This window comes from Thamnophis sirtalis, unplaced genomic scaffold (assembly GCF_051295495.1).
Source record: "Thamnophis sirtalis isolate CommonGarterSnake01/CBP01778 unplaced genomic scaffold, rThaSir2_p1.2 scaffold_11, whole genome shotgun sequence".
Lineage (NCBI taxonomy): Eukaryota > Metazoa > Chordata > Lepidosauria > Squamata > Natricidae > Thamnophis > Thamnophis sirtalis.
In genome coordinates, this window is record NW_028261391.1 from 41574131 (window position 1) to 41596311 (window position 22181).

General features: G+C 39.6%; 1 protein-coding gene across 4 annotated transcripts in view; it reads left to right on the plus strand.

Annotated features, from left to right (window-relative positions):
* The window catches only part of GIGYF2 (GRB10 interacting GYF protein 2), a 93107-nt gene that overhangs the window by 11753 nt on the left and 59173 nt on the right, over window positions 1-22181 (plus strand). For 3 of the 4 annotated variants that reach the window (XM_087725646.1, XM_087725648.1, XM_087725645.1), the window contains exons 3-4: window positions 13209-13338; window positions 19329-19424. In XM_087725646.1, the coding sequence (XP_087581772.1) occupies window positions 13209-13338; window positions 19329-19424 (226 nt within the window). The remainder of the gene's footprint in view (window positions 1-13208; window positions 13339-19328; window positions 19425-22181) is intronic. The other variant, XM_087725647.1, reaches the window with a different exon arrangement.

A 22181-nucleotide genomic window follows, 5' to 3' on the forward strand; every position in this document is an offset into this window, starting at 1 on the left:
ATGATTCAAGCTGTCAAAGAGATTCTGGGGCACACTGGTTTTGAGAGAATTCGAATTTAGACTGTACAGTATATAGACCAGCTAACCTTTTTGTCATCGGGTGCCAAAAGCTTGTGCTGGCATGCACACGTGAGTGCCCGCATCCATAATGCAATGCGCCCTCAACTCCCCCACCCTCTTGTGCATGTACCTGAGACACCCCTGTGCTGCGCCTGCCCCCATGCACGTGTGCATATCCCCCCCACATCCCATGCATGCATGTGTGGCCCCCCCACGCATGTGTGCAAGGAACCCTCCCCCCCTTCCGGCACCTTGTTTTTGGCCTAGCAGGCGTCCCTACAGCCTCGGACCAAAAACAGGTTGGGGGTGCACCCCATTCCTTGTGCTTTCCCCAACCCCCATGCTTGTGCACATGAACCCCCACTATGCTTGTGCATGCACCTCCAGCATGCACCCTGCACATGTGCAGCAGAGACCTGAAATCAGCTGGCCGGAGGGAGGCCTGCGCACATGCACAGTGGAGCTGAGCTGGGGCAACAGCTTGCGTGTCCGCAGAGAGGGCTCTGCATGCTACTGGTGGCACGTGTGCCATAGGTTCGCCATCATAGATATAGACAATAATGCCAGAATCAATTTTGGGCCAAGTGGATAAAAATAGGAATCATAGGATGTTTAAGGTGAATTAACCCTACCAAGTTTTAGTGAGTTGTAAATATTGTAATATTTCATGGACACCATTTTGAATGGTTTCATGGTAAATTTTTGCCTTACATCTTCTTTAAACAAGAGATGAAACAAGAACAGCACAAAAGGTTCTAAATCAGTAGTGTCTCCAGGAATGGGCGTGGAGTACAGAATAACAAAAGTAGCAATGTGTTAGTTCAAGCACCACCCCTTTTCCATATATTGTAATTTTTCATGCATATAATTGCAGCACAATACTGCTTTCACCATCCTGATGCAAGTAGCAGAATCTTAAGGATACCACTGCTCCTGATTGTTCAACAGTCTCTGAACTGAGAAGCATAATACTCCAATTGAATAGTACAATATTTGAAAACTACAGGTAGTTCTTGGTTTATGATGGCAATTGTGAGTAGAATTGATGTCGCTAAGCAATGTGATTGTAAAGAGTGATGTTAAAAGTACTTAGTAACAGTAATTCCAGCAATCCCAGTTTTACCATTAATCAAGCAGCACGTGGGTCCTTTACTTTGGAAAGCCAGCAGGGAATATCAAAAATGATCACATGACTGTGGCTGTTTGAAATGTTAGAATTGCAAACTGGGTACTCAGCACCCGGATTGAAATCATATGATGAGGGGCATGTCATGTATAGAACTCTGAGAACTTGTCATAAACATAACTGGTCATTTGGCACTATTGTAATTTCAGACAGCTACAGAACAAATGGTTGTTAAATGATGACTGTCTACAGTTACAGCTCTGATGTTTCCATAGGCTTTTTGGAGTGCCCGTTTTAGAATGGTACTGATGAATTACCATTAACCTTGTTTTGTGGGGTTGAGTTCTTCTCGTGCTCCTTGTGAAATTCTCAGGCACCACAATGATTATCATAGTTGATTAGCTAGCTTATGCCACCCACTAATGCTAGTATTGTGACTGACACTGGCCTTGATGTTCAAGGATACCCAAGGCAAATAGGCAAATTTCTTCTTTTGGATAGCAGTCGGAAGAATGACTGTTGCCTTTTCTTTACAAACAGTGAAGCTTTACTGTGTCTCATAATTGGCCTTTGGGGAATTGCAGAAGAGTTGTCATAATTATTTGTCAAAGTTGGCCCATTATTACTGTGTTTTCCCAAAAATAAGACAGGGCCTTATTTTCTTTTGACCCCCAAAATAAATGCTTGGCTTTATTTTCAGAGAGGTTTTATTATTTTTGAGATGCAGGAGGCGGCGAGCGTGGTCACCTCATGGCTGCTATTGTGTTGCAATATTTTCAGGGAGGGCTTATTTTCAGGGGAGGGCTTATTTTAGCTCATGTGCTCAAAAGCCCAATTCGGTTTATTTTCCAGGGAGGTCTTATTTTCAGGGAAACAGGGAAGTGGCAATATTCCATTGTACTAAAATTATGGCTTGCTGACATTGTTTTATTTTAGTTATTAGTGAAAAGTAGCAAAACAGGTTGATAGTGAGACACAGTTCCACAAAAATAGGCCACAGAGAAAGAGGCTGACACACAAGGTACAATTTCTTACCATCTCTTGCTCTTAAAAACATTTATGTCAGCCCTAGACACCCGTTCACTCTTTTTTTGAGAGACTTACATCTGCCCCAGTCATTGAGAATTTAAACGTAGTTTGATACAAGAAAGAATCACAGTTTATTTGCCTTGAGTGTAGCAGAGTTGAATTCCAGAAGTGCTGGCAGACTCACACAGAGGTATATCGTATTTATAATGGCAGAAAAGAAGTGCTTAGGGCAGACCACGTTGAAAAATTAAAAGCAGGGAAAGAGAAGTTTTAAAATGAATGAAATCCACATAATAGCCTTGCTACCCTAAAATAATGTTGATAAGCAACAAAATTTAATAAGATAGTAAAATAATTGGCTGGTACTTGACTCATTGAAGACTCCATTGCATCATTCACATCCTTCCCCTTTTTCAGCATTCTTTAAATATACCGTATAAGTGAAATTGTGGTACATATTTATTTATCAAATTTGTATGGCCACTCATCTCACAAGAAAACACAATCATATTATATCCACATACATATGATTAAGCACCAGAACAGGGATGAACTGCTACCGGTTTCGACTGGTTCGCCCAAACTGATAGTAAAAAATGCTACTGGTTCGCCTGAACCAGTAGTAAAACAATGCTTTAAAAAGTTTTTTCAAAGTTCCGATGATTACACAGCCCAGCTGATTGTCGTACAGCTGATCATTGTAACTTTTTAAAAAACTTTTTAAAGCGTTTTTTTACTACTGGTTTGCCTGAACCGGTAGTAAAAAAAAAAATTACAAGGTTAGTGTGGCACAATTGATTGTGGGAACTTTTAAAAAAGTTTTTAAAACTTTTTTGCTACCGGTTTGCCAAAGTTCTGACAATCCGCTGTGTGAAAATCAGCTGTGCCGTGCAATTTATATCAGCTAGAAAGCAGCACAGCTGTCCCCCCCCCTTCGCTGTTCTACTTACCTTTGCAGACTCAGAAAAGGTTTCGTAGCACCTGTGGTATGCATACATGCAAAGCGTGCATGTGTGCACAAAGTGAACCGGTAGCAGATGTCAGAGCATTTCACCCCTGCACCAGAGCCACCTCAAGTTCTCACTGATTCCCTGAGAGCCCCAGGTCAGGTCTTGAGGAACTTCTGAAAAATAGAGATGGAGCTGACCTCACTTCAGGGAATCGAATGTTCCATAAGGCAGATGCCACAGCAGAGAAGGCCCATTTCCTCAGGCCTGCCAATTCTGAGAGATGGGATCCACAGCATGCCTCTCTTAGGACAGATCTGATAAGACAAGCAGAAATAATTAGAGAGGTGGTGCTTTGTTCGCAAGCCGAGATAACACCAGACGCCAAGTTGCAGTTGAACCATTTATTAACAAGCTAGCATAGAACTACGACAGCCAGACAAAAGACTGTCTGATGGCTATTTGTAAGACCACTATCAGGCGGCCAGCCAATCCAGGGCTACGTTTAGCTGGAACCAATCAGTGAAACTCGGCTCAGCCCAGGTCGGAAGTCCAAGGACTTAACACTCCTTCCCCCCAGATCGCACAAGCGTAGTTGGACAGATAGGCAGGCCAATGGTGGATCCGCCCCGACCTGCAGAGTTTGGGGAGGCGATACTGATGGAGGAGTCTCACAGGTCTCCGGCAACGGACCCGATGGGCAAAGATTGCCCACGGAAAACTCCGTCCCCGGAACAGAATGACCCATTTCTGGTATGGGAGCCGGCGTAAGCGAGTCGGGCTGTAAAGGAGGCGAAGCTGGAAATGGTGAAGAGCATGGCCGGCAGGCATTGTCAGAGGCCAGGTTGGCATCCTCTTGGGACTGGAAATCAAGAGGGTCTTCAGAACCCTGCCGCCGTAATTGATTTACATGATGCCGCCATTGCCTGCCATCATCAAGGCATATCCTGTAAGAACAGGGCCCAGTGACAGCAATTACCTGATCTGGCAGCCACTTAAGGTCTCCCACGAAATTCTGTGCAAAAACCCAATCCCCCACCTGAAAAACCCTACAGACGGGACAGCCGTGGCGGCCTGATATCAAAATACTCAGGATGAATTCTGTCCAATGTAGTGCGAAGCCAGCGACCCATCAAAATCTCAGCTGGGCTTTTGCCCATGCTCTGGCACAGGGTGGTATGTTGCGCTAGCAAGAACATGGCGAGGCGAGTGTGCCAGCTACCAGGGCCAAGGCGACGTAATGCGTACTTAATCGAGCACACTGCTTGCTCTGCCAAACTGTTCCCTGCCGGATGATAAGGAGCCACAAAAACTTGTCTAATACCCAAGGAGGCTAAATACGTCTGAAAGGTAGCGGATGTAAACTGCGGGCCATTGTCAGATACAGTAGTATCTGGCAGCCCATGCATCGTGAAGAGCTTGCCCAGCAGCCTGATGATAGCATCTGAGGTGATGGATGTCATGGGGATAAACGTCTATCTGCTTAGACAACGTATCCACCACCACGAAGAGATACGTATGTCCCTCCAACAGCCCCACAAAATCAAGATGGAGCCTAGACCATGGGCTCCGTGGCATCTCTCAGTCATGAACCGGTACAGCGGGGAGAACCAGCAGGCTTTGTTGGCACGGATGGCATCGCTGAACCCAGGACGCAATGTCAGCGTCCATATTAGGCTACCAGGCTTAGGCGCGGCCAAGTGCCTTCATCCGCACTATGCACGGATGGCCATCGTAGAGGCGGGCGAGGACAATAGCCTTCAGTTCCGGCGGCACTACAATCCTGGTCCCCCATAACAAACACCCTTGGAGCTCAGAGAGCTCCCTATGGCAGCGGAGGAAAGGGGAAAAGGCCGGTGCCACTGGCCTCTTAGGCCACCCCCGCTGGACCCACTCCAGCACCCTGGACAACAGAGCATCCTTCCTAGAATAACAGGCAATGTTGATGGCGGAAAGGGGTAGATCGCCGTTGTCCACTAGAAAAACAGTGGAAACAAGAGTGGGGTCTGAAACCAACACGGCGAAAGAGGTCAGTAAATTCTTAACAGCTGCAAATGCCTGAGATTCGCGGTCCATCCAGACCTACGAGGGTGAGCTATCCAGTAGGCGGTGCAAGGGTTCTGCTACAGTGGCCTTTTGCCACTGTTATTAAGTGAATCACTGCAGGTGTTAAGTTATTAACACGGTTATTAAGTGAATCTGGCTTCCTTCATGGACTTTGCTTGTCTACTGTCAGAAGGTTGCAAAATGTCAGATGGTTGAACAAACTGATCACGTGACTCCAGGACACTGCAACCATCATAAATATGAACCAGTTGCTAAGCATCTGAATTTTGATCATGTGACCATGGGGATGCTGCAATGGTCATAAATGAAAAACGGTCTTAAGTCACTTTTTTCAGTGGTGTAACTTTAAATAGTCACTAAATGAACAGTTGTAAGTTGAGTATGTGTAAAGAATGCTGATATGAGACTTTAAACATAACCCATTAACTGCTGCCAATCAAATATTGGATAAGATAATTTGTAGGATTTTAATGTTTGTAAATCTGATTGTGATTATGTCAGTGCCTCACCAGCCATAAACCTCACCACAGGTCACTGGTAGGTAGGTAGGTAGATGTTTCCAGGTGTATTTATCCATGTGCTGGAGAAGGAAATCGCTGACAATCTGCAGTACCTAAGACTTTGTTTCGGCTGGCACAGTGCTTGATCAATGTAATTCTCATCAATCAGTTAAAGAGCTTTCCGAAAGGAAAAAAAAAGTTTTTGCACTCTACAAACCTCCCAAAAACACCCCGCTTTTCACCAAAATGGGCCCGTTTTCTTTTTTTAAAAACAGGATGAATAGCCTTGGGGGGCTTGCAGAGTGCTCCTGGGGGGCAAAAATGAGTAATAAATGGCCCATTTTTTGTGAAAACGGGCCCATTTTTTGTCAAAAAGATTGCATGCATAGGCTTATGGAGGCTTATAGAGTGCTGCTGGGGGCTAGGGGGGTAAAAATGCCCTGGTTTTTGCTCATTTCTGCCCTCCCCAGCCCCTGGGAGTTCTCTGAAAGCCTCCATAATGCTATGCACGGCCATTTTAGTGAAGGGAGGCAAAAAATGCTGTATTCGATGTATAGGACGCACCCAGATTTTCAGCCTCTTTTTAAAGGAAAAAGATGTGTCTTATAGTTTGAAAAATACGGTAGTTTGTTTTAGAAAAAAAAAGTGTAAAGACAAGACTGCTATGACTGGTTTTTGGCTTTTTGCCGTTGTTGTATTGTGTTGGTCTTGGAATTAATAAAATCATAATTTGTTACATTTGGGGAAAGCATAAGTAATGTAGAGGCTGCAGGCCCTGATATTCCCTAGAAAAAATATTTTGTGTCCACTAGCTTCCCTCCTACCTGCTTTGGGGTGGCTGCATTGAGATCAATCCAGATGCCTTTAAATTTCCCCAGGAGACGTTTCTGAACTATCAAATGTTTATGATATTTTCTGAGATAGTTGGTCTAATCTGGAAACAAAGTCATGCTGATGATACCATGCTTTAGAGTTTTTAGACTATTGTTTTAGGTAAGGTGACCAGACGTCCCGATTTCAGCTGGATGGTCACGCTTTATAACAATTTATCCCGTGTCCCGGGCCGTTTTTAAAAAGTCCCGATTTTCTGGCTTCATGTTGAAAGCCCAGTGGATTTGCTTAAGAAATCCTAACCGGGGCAAGACAAAAGACACCCTGTCTAATCCCTCTCTGTCTCTGTCTCAGTACTTTCATTGAAGATATTAAAACGTTAAAGCAACAAAACAGACCCCCCCCGCGCCCCTTTTACTCACTTTTATAAGAAAAAATGACCAAGTACCATAGAGCTCCAGGAAACACTTGGCTAGAGAAGGAAGCGACTGTTACTTCCTGGATTTTCCGGAGGGGAGGGGCACGGAGGTTGGAGGCCTGTTCCAAAATGGTGACAAAGTTTCTTTGAAAAATATTTCCCTGACTAATTTCACCATTTCAATTTGCTCAGTTCTTTGTATTAAGATCTACATCATTCTGGGTTGACTTGTAGTGCAAGCCTGCTGGTAAGTGAGCTGGGTTTTTTTTCTTTTATTTTTTTAATGTATTTTAAAATAATATTTTATTTATTGTGCATAGGATTTTTAAAAATTCTGTGTGGATCCTTTTTTAAAATTGTCTTAGACTATTTAAAAAAAGATTCTATCCAAAATAAATTGAAGTGAAACCATGTTTAAAAATTCTATGCACAATACTTTGAAATATATTGTGCATAGAAAGAATAGTTTGAAATGTTTTACTTCAATTTATTCTGTGTGGATTCTTTTTTTAAATTGTCTTAGGCTATTTAAAAAAAGATTCTATCCAAAATACAAAATACCAGCTGCAGTTATTCACTTAAGAACTGTGGCAAGAAAGGTGGTATAATGGGCTTAGTGACCAAAGTTACAATGGCATTGAAAAAAGTGACTGATGACCATTTTTCACACTTAGCGACCATTTTCACACTTAGCGACCATTGCAGCATCCTCATGGTCACGTGATCAAAATTTTGATGTTTGGCAACAGTTACAATTTATATTTGTAAATTGTAGTTATGTTGAAATAAAAAAAATATTACAATACTATTTTTGCGTTGTATGAAAAATTTTGTTGCTCCGTAATCAACACCCCCTCCCCCGGTCAAAGGTGTCCCTCTTTACCAATCTGAAAATCTGGTCACCTTAGCTTTAGGCAACAGGGGCCAATTTGAGTGTAGTTTCCTTTTGATTCTGTTATACTGTGTGGCCCATCATTTTTATTTTTGTATTTTATATTTATATCTTTTACGTGTTTTAATTTATGTGGGTTTCAGGAGAATATGTTGCTTTTGTTGTTGTGATACATCATCCCGAGTCACATTGTTAAAGTTGAGCAATTTTAGAAACTTAGCAAGTAAGTAAATAAGTAAATAAATAAGTAAATATTACTTTGTGTTTGTAATAAAGCTACCCTATAACAGTATTTCAAAGTTTCATGGTTGGCATAAAATAGCTAGACTGATTATTTGAATAGATAGAGAAATAATATTCAAGTAATTGAACATTGCTTTTATTTTTATTTATTGCCATGAAAACAGTGGCCACAAGGTGGTAGCAGATTAATAGGATAAAATTCTAATTTGCTTGCTAAATCTTTCTTCATTTCTTTTAATAACAGATGAAACGTCACTTGATACTTTTAATAGATCTCATTTTAATAGTTACTGTATTATTCAACAATAGTTTGCTACTTTTATTTAATATCTACAATGAGGCTTCAGAATATTAGTACATTAGTGGGAAGTATAAAAAAGATGCTTGATGAAATGAAAGTGGTTATGAATAAGGAAAATTATATATAAGAAAATGATTCCTCTGTCATGACAGCAACCAACAGACAATTTGGAGTATGTAAAGATTGTATCTCCTCCTGACTTTGGATAGATTTTCTTTATAGCAGATGTCATGAATTTTATTTGTTATGCCATCCTTGCTGCCATGCAATAAGCAAATGCATCACATCTTTTTTGTTCTAAACAGGATTTTTGGACATTGAACTATCTTGTGTCAAAGGATTACATGCCTTTCTCTTTGTAATTGATATGCTTTGTAAGATGGTTTACTTAATTCCCTGTTGTGGCATCGCCTCTGCCCTGAGATACTTAATTCAACAAATCTTCCAAAGCCATGGCCTAATGATTCAGAGGAGTTTTGGAAAGTTTATTTAAATTACTGGATATCAAACTCCACCTATCTTCTGGGAAAGTTGATTGAGGGGGGTGGGGGAATCAAGGAACAAATGCTAGTTTAGAACAATCAGAGATGTAATATGCTAGTTTAGAACAATAACAGATGCAAATGTAGGATTGCACTCCTTTAATGACCTAGCCTGAAACTGTCTTAACTATATCCTTTGTACATGGGGACCCACAATTTCTTTCTTTCATTCATTCATTCATTCATTCATTCATTCATTCATTCATTCATTCATTCATGATAGTGATGAATGATAGCAGTGTTCCAATATCTAAGGGGCTGTGACAAAGAATAAGGGGTCAAGCTATTCTCCAAAGCACTGAAGGCAGAACAAGAAGCAGTGGATGGAAACTAACCAAGGAGAGAAGCAACTTAGAACTGAGGAGAAATTTCCTGACAGAACAATTAATGAGTGGAATGATTTGCCTACAGAAGTTGTTGGCACTCCATCACTGGAGGATTTCAAGAAGAGATTGAACAGCCTACGCCATGTCTGAAATGGTATAACGTTTCCTACTTGAGCAGGGGGTTGGACTAAAAGACCTCCAAGACCCATTCCAACTCTATTATTCTGTTATTTTATTATTAATATTTGATTTTTTACTATTAAGAACCCATATAGTAACAAATTGTTTAGTTTGATTAAAGAAGACTCATTGACAACACGGAATGATACCTAAATATCAGTGAGCGTATTTTCACTATAATTTAAAAATTGAAAGTGGGTAGGTTTTACTCTGTTTGGTTAACAGTCTATATGATGAACTTCCAATTAAAACTCCTTTTAAATCCATAGTTTAATTTAAATTAGACATATTTATTAAATTTATCATGTAATTCATTGTTTAATCAGCTTTTTTTTAAAAAAATGGGGCATTTATGATATAAAAGTTAGAAAATTATGTAGTTTTGGCCCATTAAAATACAAAGCACAAAAAGATTTTTGTATTGTACTCATGCTTATTGTGTTGTTTGCTAATCCAATTGAAGAGATTATGTTTAGCGCAGCATTGAAATCTAAGAGGGAATTCAAGTATGATAACAACACACAAACTTAAGAGTAATAGACCTGTTTAGAAAGTTATCACAGCTTTTGAAATAATGATTGTACATGATTATTTCAAAGCTTCAAACATTATTACTGAAAAACTGTGTTCAATTGAGACAACTTACCTGACCTCATCACATGATTCAAGTTAATAATTCAGACTAAAAGTAATTCTTCTAAGCAGGTCTTAGTTATAATGGACTAAATATGCATATTTCGGATAGTTGATTTGATATACATTTTAGGTCTATATTCTTCTTTCTTCAAATGCTAGGAAAGCAGCAGGCAGGATCGACGCCTGCTGCTTTAATACTGCAATCCATTGAAGATCAGGCTGTGAAGATAAATAGCTAGATAAAGAAAGGGAAGAGGTTAGCTCTGGAATGCTTTCTGCATGCTCAGCTAGTCTCTAACTTTTACAAGATGCTGTTGGAAGTTCTTAGTACAGCCTCTACTACCGTGTTTCCCCCAAAATACAACAGAGTCTTATATTTTTTGACCCAAATATGGCCTTGGGCTTATTAAAGGGGAGGGGTTATTGTTTTTGGGTTGCTGGGCAGCTGCTCCCTTGAGACTGGGCTCCCGAAGAGCTGGGCACAGCCTCAGGGTCGAATGGCTGTGTTGCGCTGTGGCAGCAGCAACACAGCAGCCATGAGGTGACCACGCTCGTGAGCAGCCACCTGGCAACCCCCCTTTCCAGCCAGACACAGTACCGCTGACCGACCTAGCGATACCTGGAAGGCACCAAGCAACGCAAGTGACTGTTCGCCGCCCTCCGCCTCCTGCGGCTTGGCGCCTTCGGGATGCCCCTAGGTGAGTGAATGGGGTTCTGCATGGCTGGAGAGGGGGGTTGCGCGAGCGGCTTTTCCGTTCCCCACTCGTGCGACTCGCAGGCTCACAATCCCCTTGGCTAACTCTACAATACCTGCAGAGCCAGGGCATCTCCGCTGCTGGCGCCGCCCACCGCTTGGGTTTTTTTTGGTGGCTTTCAAAGCCCAGAGGATGGATACAGCTGTGGAAGTACGCTCTATGGTAGTGTACAACCATAGAGCATACTCCCAGAGTGGTATCCTACCTCCGTGCTTTGGAAGCCACAATGGAGGACGGATGCCGCTCTGGGAATACGCTCTATGGTTGTACACTCTGCAGCCGCAAAAAAAAAAAAAAACAGTGGGCGGCGCCAGCAGCAAAGATGCCCTGGTTCTGCAGGTACTGTAGAGCTAGCCAAGGGCATCGTGAACCTGGGAGTTGCGCGAGTGGGGAGCGGAAAAGCCGCTCACGCAACCCCTCTCTCTAGCCATGCAGAGCTCCATTCACTCACCTAGGGGTATTCCAAAGGCGTCGACCCGTGGGAGGCGGAGGGCGGTGCACAGGCACTCACGTTGCTTGGTGACTTCTGGGTACCACTAGGTCGGTCAGCGGTGCTGTGCCCGGCTGGAAAGGGGGGTTGCTGGGCAGCTGCTCGCAAGCATGGTCACCTCATGGCTGTTGTGTTGTTGCTGCGACAGCGCAACACAGCCATTCGACCCTGAGGCTGTGCCCAGCTCTTCGGGAGCCTGCTCATAAGATAGCAGCTGTCCAGAAACCCCCCTCTTCAGCTGGGCACAGTGCCGCTGATCGACCTAGCCCAAAGTCACCAAGCAACGCAAGCGCCTTTGCCCCCAACTTGTTCCTATGGCTTGGCGCCTTCGGGATACCACTAGGTTGGAGAGCGGTGCTCTGGCTGGCTGGAGGGGGGGTTGTCAGGGGGGGCTTATTTTCAGGGGGGCTAATACTTTTGCCCACCCGAAATATGTGGCAAAGCTTTAGTTTCAGGACAGGTCGTATTTTCGGGGAAACACTGTATAAGAGTCAATATGGAATTTTTAAAAAACAGTGGTCTTTTTGTTAGGTTCTTTTGTAATGATGAAGCCTTTGGAAGCCCAACCAATCAAGAGTAAAGTGTCTAGTGGTAGACTCAAAAAAGTTATATCGAACAGATAGAATTTGACAATATAGAAATGACTGGGAAACAAGCAGGTTAGTTACAACACTCTGAAACTCTAATTCAATTTATCTGATTGCTTTTTTGAAGGACTTACGGTAACTTTTTTCAAGTGGCTTCTGTACTATAGAAGGTTGTCAAAGCTTTGTATGACAAAATAGTTACAAAACTAATATGAATGGAAAAGCAGGTCTGGAGTTCTGGTGGACCGGACCGACAGCCAGTTTCATTGCTTTCTTGAGTTATAGCAACTTCACATTTCATCTTTTCTCCATATTTGATCACAGAACATTTCATGTTGAATACAGTATAACAGGCATGACAGATATGAGGACACTTGGGCAAGAAGCTTTTAAGTAATCTTACAGTGTTATAATTTTTTGCCAGGGTATGTTGGCTCACATGAGTCCTATGTTTATATAGAGGCCTGTTTGGAACCTTCTACAATTTAAAAAATTGTTTAGCAAGAGTCATGTCCTTAACTCATAGTATGCAATTGGGCATCAGTCCAGCTAAACCATTTCAGCTTGTGATCACTGCAGCATCAGCATGTTTGTTGTTCAGCTGATTATTCTCCTGCTTTATTAAAATTATTATAAACACTGCTATTTATCCACTGAAAAAACTTGCAGGAATTGCAGTTGTTCTTTGCACTCGCAAACCATTGTCTGGAGACAAGAGTGACGAACTCTTAACCTATTATAGCTCTTATTTTTCCCTTAAATTCTTATTCTTGCAATGTGCTAAATATCATAATATTCTAAATATATTCTGGTGATCAAATTCTCCATCATAGAGAAAGGATATTTAGATGTGTGCCACTATCACTGGCATTTATTTATTTAGCATTGTTAATAAACTACCACATTACCTAACATTCTAGGTAAAGAAAAACAGCAATAATAAATGACAATAATTCTAATATGAAAAACAGAATATGTAACCAAGATGGAAGGTCACAATCAATTCAGAGCAAGGCATACTGGAATAATATATTTTTTATTATGCTTGTAATAAGGAAGATGGAACAAAACATACCTTACAAAAAGTGTGTTTCTTAATATGCAGGCTCCTACAGATATTGCCTATGAAGGACTCATAGTATAAGCTTGCATCGTATGATTTCAAATAGGGCAAAAAGAAAAAGGATTCCGGTGTGACATGAATCTTCATATCCATTGTACTAATGAGAAAATTACATGTATAAAATACCTAGTTTCATTGATTTCTTTCCTCTCTAGGCTTCGAGCTCTATCAAGTGGTGGGAGTGTGACATCTCCTCCTCTCTCTCCAGCTTTGCCAAAGTATAAATTAGCTGATTATCGTTATGGGAGAGAAGAAATGTTAGCACTTTTTCTGAAAGATAGTAAGGTAAGTACGGGAAAATAGTCATATCTGATTATATTGAAATCTGTGCATAATTGTTAGGTTATGTTACTACAAAACAGGAGTTAAACACCTTAAACTCAAACGTGCTAAATGGAGATCTTAAATAATGATTGATTAAACTATGAAAAGGTTTATGTTCCTCTAATCAACAACATTATGTTGCTTGTTTTTTAAAGGTAAAGATTGTGTAGTCCTGTTTTAACTAATACATATGAAAAGATTAGTAAATTAATTGAATTGTATCAAAATGTCTTAGTTGAATGTAAATATTCTTTAGATTCATCCACTCATATTTTTTTTTATTCCATAAATTATTGATTACATTGTTTACTTTGATATGTGGACTAAGCCACTTAAAGTTATGAATATTTTGTGGGCTGGCTCCACTGCTGCCATGGCTAGTTTTTATTATACTGCTCCGCTGTCTAGAGAATTCACTAAGAGAACTCGCATAAATTTGTTACTTAGCTGTAACTGCAGCTCATAGAATGATTATCTGGGCATACACAGCCAGTAACAGAAATATTTGTATCAGCAGCACCAATTCTTCCACTATTGATGATAGTTGCAGACCAACTGAACAAAGCTAGTGGCCTGGAATACTTGTCTGCTGAAATCACAGGTTATTGAAACATAGAATGAAAAAATAGGAAGGACTTGAATATAATTTAGTCCAAGCTTCTATCCAGTGCAGGAATCCTACTACAGCATCTCCAATACATGGCTATCTAAGCTCTATATAAAAAAACTACAGAAAAAGACAGTCCACCAACTCCTGAAGAAGTCTATTCTATTGTTGAACAGCTCTTACTATTAGGATTTTTTTTATGATGTTCAACCAAAATCTACTTTTTCATGATTTAAACATATTCTTATCCTGTTCATAGGGCAGCTGTAAACAATTCAGCTCTGCCATCTACATGGCTATGCCATCTTTTAGATAGTTGAAAATAGCTATTTTACCTTCTTGCAATTTTCTCTTCTGTAAACATAATTTCCAACCATTCCAGATATTTTTTTTACATAAGTCCCTTATCATCTTGGTTGCTTACCTCTGAACAGATTTTAGTTTGTTGAAGTTCTTTCCAAAATGTGGTGCCACAACTGGATGCAGTATTCCAGCTATTGCCTAACCAGTGCTAAATAGAGAGCAATCATGACTTTCTTGGTCTTGGTACTACAGTATATGCTGAGGCAGCCTAACACTTCATTTGTATTTTGCAAATGCATCAGAGCCGCCCGAGTTGCTTGATAGTGAAATAGGCGGCACACACATTTAACAATCAGTAAATTGTTGGCTCATGTTCAGTTTGTGATCCACCAAGACACATAGCTTTTCATGTATTTTGTTTGTTTTGGTACCTTCAAATCAGGTTGATTCCTGGCTACTGCTGGACTAGTCCCTACAGTTTTCTTGGGAAGGTTTTTGTAAGTGGTTTACTATTGCTTTCCAAGGACAGAGAGTGAGTGACTGATCCAAAGTCACTCAGCAACTTCATGCCTAAAATGGGATTATAACACATTATGTCTTGGTTTCTAGTCTAGTGCCTTAACTATATACCAAATTGGTTTTCTTGTAATGTGTACTGCTGCCCAATACAGGTATTTTCATCCTATATTCATGCCTTTGATTTTTTTTCTACCTCTCTATTTATTCCTGTTGAAATTCATCTTGTTGACTTCTGCCCGTTGTTCCTCCTTGTCTACGTTCTTTGAATCTTGGCACTGTCTTCCTAATGTTTGCTATTTCTCCTAATTTTATACCATATAAAATTAATAATCATATTTTCTAACTTCTAATTTGATTGAACAGGATAGGCCTAGAACATAGCCTGTGGTACACCACTCAATTTTTCTTTCAGTTTGACATGGAGCTCTTAATGAATACTCCTTCAGTACAATTGTTCAACTAGCTCTGGCCATCTAATGGTAACATACTCTACCCATATTTTGATTGCAAGTTTTTTAGGTGTTGAGATTTTTTTTTACTACTTGCTTCTCCTTGGAGTAAACTGTTTTCATTCAATTTTTATAGCTGCCTCTCTCACTAGGTGAAATTTAAAAAGTAAATTAAATTTAAAAAATAAAAACAATTATAATAATACAAAAACTAAAATATATGGCAATTGAGAATAAATCACCCATCATAATCCCTAAATTAATCAAGAAACAGGTCGCTGCAAATACTTGGGGTTCCAGACCTGGGCACAGCTCTTTCAAAAGCTATGAAAAACTATGAGAATTGGGATTATTCTAATTTAAGATACAGGTAATCCTTGCCTTTTGACAATTTGTTTAATGACCGTTTGAAGTTATGATGTAACTGGAAAAGTGATTAATGAACAGTCCACACACTTAATAACCATTGCACTGCTCCTATAGTCACATGATTAAAGTTTGTGCGCTCGGTAATGTATTTATGTCAATTGCTGCATCCCAGATCATGTGATTGTCATTTGTAATCACCTCAGAGGGCTTCCAACAAGCAAAGTCAATAGGGGAAGTCAGGTTCACTTGAAATCCATGTGATTTGCTTAAAGATCAAGGCAGAAAGATTGTAAAATTGAGTGTGACTCATGTAATGACTGCCTCACTTAGCAATAGAAGTCCTATGTCATATGTAGAAGACCACACACACACACACACACACACACACACACACAATAGAAGTAAATATACACACACAAGCTTACAATAATGAACACACACATACACACACACAATAGAAGTAAATATACACACACAAACTTACAATAATGAACTCAGACCTTCAGGACTCTTAATATATATTTTAGTGATCAGCCTATTCACTTGATCTTGAATTCTGTGTTTTAATTTGCTTTTAATTGATGGTTTTCTTCTGGGAATTAAATTCCCATTCTTTTTTTAAAAAAATGCAGCAGTGGAGTATAATCACACTGGGAGTGTTCCATATTATCTCCTCTGACTTTTACTTCTGATAGTTATAATGTTTGAAGAAACAGAGTTGATTTTTAATATACAAATAGCATTTTTTTCATGAAAGTGACATACACACACACACACACACACACACACACACACACACACACACACACACTCCCAAACGTATTAATCTCCAACGGATTCCAAAGAAAAACAATTACCAACCTAATCCAAAGGGAGACTCCCCCCAAAAAACCAAGACACAGAACAGGACAACGGCATCGCCCTCCTCCCTTACATCAAAGACACCACAGATAAAATCAGCAAAATTCTCCACAAACACAATATCAAGACAGCCTTCAACACTGACCCAAAAATACCCAACATCTTAAGAAACCCCAAAGACAAAATCCAGCTAGAAAACCAAGGAGTCTACGAAATATGATGCAAAATCTGCCCTGCAACATACATAGGACAAACGAACAGGAGAATAAATGCACGCATCGCAGAACACAAGCACGCAGTAAGAAAAAAAGAAAAAACTTCCTCCCTTTTCCAGCACCTTAAAGCTACAGGATATGAAATTAATTTTGAAGAAATCAAGTTATTCTCCTGAGTGCTGTTTGGAGAGTCCAAGCATGGGGTTAACACAGTCTATCTGCCCTAGGACTGAATGTCTTTTTTCCTTTGACCACGCCTCCCTTTGCCTCTAATATCTCAGTTTAAAAACTCAGTCCGCCTGAGAGGACTTGAATTTGGGGAGTTCCTTGGTCTTAGTGCAGATAGACTGAACTTCCCATTGTGCTTTGGAGTCAAAAAGTAGAATTTGCCATCCTCAAGACCACCAGGAAAGGATTGGACGTTTTACAGAGTCTGTCACTGCTTCCCGAGGCTGAGAGATTGACGGGATCGCTGCCTGCCGCTGGTCGCAAGCGGGGTGAACTGTGAGTCCTTCGCCCGGCGGAGGCCGGCGAACGGAGGGGGAATGGCGGGGGGGGGGAGCTTCCTGATCAGCCGCTGAACACTTCAACAAGATAATAATTATGGAAGCTATCGAAATAGAGAAACACCCCCACAACATGAATAAACATAATGATACCTCTTGCCTACCAGACATCTGGAAACCAGCCCTAGTCAACAAACGATCCTCACCCACCACCCAGGCAGTTACAACACGAAACAACAATGGACACACAGGCAGTACCAATCAGCACCAATCTACCAATCATGATACAACCACACGACCAATCATTCCATTTACTGAAACAAAGTCAGCACTCCACCTCCACCCCCCACCAAGATTTATAGAAAGAAGGCAGCTCCTCCCACGCTTTAAGCCCAAAACCCAGCCTGAAGATGGCGAGTTCAAGTTGTTCGGTGTAACATAATTTTGTGAAAGCCTGCTGCTTATGTATTTTAGGATTACAATCTGTGGGATTAGTGCCTATATCATTAATATCCCAAGTAGTTTCATCTAATTATTAAGGGGAATATCAGCATCTTTCTAAGCCAAGTAATATCCACCAGTAGCTATAATTCAAATAGATATCTTCATATTTAGAGAAAAATATTAGAGCACTAAATTTTGTAACCAGAGGAATTGTCTCCTGTATGAATAAGTGCAGAAGGACAATACTGATTTTATTTGCATTTTGTTGCCAGCAATGGTTTTCTACGGTGGTATTTTGAATCAAGACATCTGTATCAGGTTCTCATGTTAGCCAGGCCTATTACAACATTAGGGAAATTCTAGAGAACCCATTTTGCTTGGTATGCAGCAGATAACATTCGTTTCTAGTAGATGAAATGTACTTATTTTATGGCTTTTGCAGATAAGCACATTGGATCAGCTGTTTGCTTGCTGCAAAATATCCTCCAGTTTCTATTCTCTTTGGAAATAGATGGCTTTTCTGTTCCTTTCTTCCGACTTTAAGAGCCATTTTAGATTCCCATTTTGTTGATGGGATTTCCATGTTCAGCATATAGCTTAAATATTTCTAAAAGGTTTGCTCAAACTATATTTGCTTAGGTAACCAATCCTGGCAATTAAGAGAACCTTTCTGTAGTTTTGAATCTATTTATGTCCAGACCCTTTAACCCTAACAACATTCAATCTCAGACTGCTGAACTGGCTCACTGGCATTCTTGATTGCCATTTCTCTGCCAGTATGCTCTGCACTGCATGTGTGCATTTGCTGTACTTCACCCTAATTGTCCAAGTGATTTTGCTTTTTCGTTTGAATTTGGGTATTTCTATTCCATTCTTCTTTTCAATACTGATTATTCTACTAGAAATCTCTCTTTACTGTCTGAAGATGTATAGGTTTTCTGTCTAGACTAGATAAGATCTTTCTGTAAGCCATGGAAATTAGCTATTGCAGATGGTTATGGGATTTTTGTCATATTTACTAAATAGTTTGAAAAGTAAGTCCTCTGTGGCAAGTTTTGAATGTTCCATTGTTAGAGTGGAAACACTGAGACAGTGGACAGCAATACAACAATCATGTTCTCCATAAGTTTTCTGCCAGAGAGCTTTTATAATCATTCTGTGATAACTCTTCTCCTTATTTAAAAACTATTGACTTGGTATACAAATAAAAACAGACATTATATTTCATGGATTGACCATGGCCTTCTTTCTTTCTTATATATCTGCCTTTTTGCCCAGCATGTAAGATTCCTACTCATCCATATTTTGTTAGCAGAGACCACAAAGTAGAAGGATAAGTTGGTTACCTGAAATTATAGCTCTCTGAGTGGCCATCTGTGAAGTTACATAATATACCTTTCCCCCTATGGCTTATGTTTTCTTCTGTTGGTCATTCTATTCCCTATTTACCTGCTGTGGTCGTTGTTAAGAACTCAGGAGAAAATAGGAATCACATTGTTGAGATATGCACACTGGGAGCCAGGGGCATGTTTCCCTCAAACTTTCCATTTGTTCTAAAATAGTATCAACAAGTTGATGTACAGCATTAAAATCCATATGTATGATGGTGTAGATGACCACTCAAAGTTCTATTGTTACAGGTCTGCAACCTCTCCTTTTTTTAAAATTTCCCCTTTAGATACCCTCAGACCTTCTGGATAAGGAGTTTCTACCTATTCTACAAGAGGAGCCCCTACTACCTTTGGCACTAGTACCTTTTACAGAAGAAGAACAGGTTAGTTTAAAAAAAATGGGTATTTTTATGAGAATGTAATGATAGAAAAGTAGATTATTCATTATAGCACATTTAACACTCAGGTTAATATAAAACATTAACAGCTATAAAACATTTCCTTATTGTCATGCATGGTAATATATACCACATTAATATTTTATAATTTAAAAATTAAATATTCTCCCCATATATTTAAATACATCTACTGTCCCTTATCAAATTTCATATTGGCCAATATTAAAATTAAAGAATTGTAAATTATATTTCAAATATCTGTGTTGATCTAAAAAGTCTTTAATGCCATTTTCAAATATTCAGAAAATTTCTTGTTTAAACAATGTATCACAGAGTAAAAAATATATGGTAATTCTGATTTTACATTCATTACATTACATTACATTTAACTCGTTCTATTTAGTCAGTGTCATTCTGATAAAGTACAAGGTAAGAATATTTTACACACACACACACACACACCACACCGTGTTTCCAAAAAATAAGACCCAACCGGAAAATAAGCCCTAGCATGATTTTTAAGGATGCTCGTAATATAAGCCCTAACCCAAAAATAACTCCCTGTTAATATCGTCAGACAAACACATTTGGTACCATATTTTCCCCAAAATAAGACCTAATCGGAAAACAAACACTAATGCATCTTTTGAGTGAAAATTAATATAAGACCTGATCTTATTTTCGGGAAAACACACACAGAGTATATATTAGACATTGTTTATTTCATTTCATTTTTTTAAACCTTTCTGATAACCAACACAAATTCATCTTTAAATCTGAAGTTATTATATATTTAACAATAATTTTAGTAATTATAGTACATTATTTTCATTTTCATTCTGACATTACTGTTATTAGAAGTATTTACGGGGTAGATGTAGGAGAAGACCCCCGGGACAGAGGTAAATGTATTATCCTTTTAGAGTCTTTGCATTGCCACAAGAGATCCAAGTCCATCCCTTTTTGAATTCTGTTGACCTTTATAAAGTGCCAATTTGGTTCTGACTATTAGTTGACCATATTCTTATGTACAGGTTTGAATAAATCTATGCTGCAACTTTACGAATCATCCTGATATTTGCATAAAACGAAAGCACCCAAGTCTGTCTAGAGCAGCGATGGCGAACCTTTTTTGGCTCGTGTGCCATAATGGGGGGGGGGAGTGCAGGGGGATCATGCAATGGTGTGCCGTATCCATAATGCAATGCGTGATCCCCCAGTGCGCATGCGCTTATGAGAGGCGCGACCGACCCCCCCCCCCCCATTTTTTGCATGCTTTTTTCGCCCTCCCAGGCTCCAGAGGCTTTATAGGAGCCTGGGGAGGGTGAAAACAGCCTCCCCCGCCCCCCAGGAGGCCCTCCGGAGGCTTCAGGGACCTTCAGGAGGACTAAAAAGGACCCTACGAGCAAACCAGAAGTGACTTTCGGTTTGCTTGTAGGGTCAGTTAAAACTCTCTGGAGGCTTCAGGGACCTTCGGAGGACTAAAAACTACCCTATGAATAAACTGGAAGTATTGGGCTGTGGTCTGGGGGTTGGAGACCGCTGATGTATATGCAACTGTTTCTAAATAAACTTTCTTTATAATTGGATTGTGGTAATTTAATTTTAAATTTTTGTGTGTGTACCCTTCTCACTGAATCTATTTTAGATTCAAGACTTTGTTTTAGAAGCTTGTACAAATAGCTGTTTTTATAATTGGCAATGGAAGGAAAACAACCAGAAATTTAATCATTTTAATATTGATAAATAATTTGATATACAGATAATACTCAACCTATGGCCAGAATTAGGATCAGAACTTCATTTGTTAAGCGATATGGGTGTTAAATGAGTCATGCTTGATTTTATGACTTTATTTGCTTTGGTCATTAATCACCATGGCTGTTAAGCAAATCATGTGGCTTTCCTCTTTGACTTTACTTATGAGACACCCCTTGGGAAGATTGCAAATAGTGATCATGTGACAACATCCCCCCCCCAAAGCTGCAACATTGTGAATACATGCCTAAGTTTGATCACATGACCAAGGGGATGTTGCAAAGGTTGTAAGTGTAAAGACTGGTCACAGTTCATTTTTTTCAGTGCCATTGCACCTTCAAATGGCTGTTAATTGAATGGTTGTAAGTCGAAGACTACCTGAGACCACCATTTGAGTACAAATAATCTAGCACTCAATATTGTTTTTATTTAATGTTTTAGTCTGTGGAGATTCTCAGTCATCCAGGTCGTGGTTGACCTGGTGCTTTTTCAAAAGGCAACTGGACTTTCTTTGGGTTTTATTTTCCTTGAAGATATTTCACTTCTCAAGAAGCTCCTTCAGTTCATAGTTAATGTTTTAGTATTTTTTCTTTTTTTCATTTCTTTTAAACTAAGATTATTTGCATTAATTTCTGAGTGATTAATAGTGGTGATATTAATAAACTTAACTATATTTTGAGTTTTGCAGTGATTTGCAATTAGGAGTTTGTTTTATATGATCAATTATTTAATTATTCAAATAATGAAACAAGAATTTTAAATATAATTATACATTTTGTTTGTTTACTGATATTTTATCTTCTATACGCTGCCTTCTCTAATTTATTTTTTCTGTGCAATAATTTATTTCAGTCTTAAATGCTTTAAAGTATTTTTTAATAAAAAAAGTTTAATAGTTCAGTCATTATTCATTTGCTTTGTCATTACTTCTCTAATATTGATTTGGTGCTTCATTGTGTTTTCAGTTGCAGAATAATATTGGAG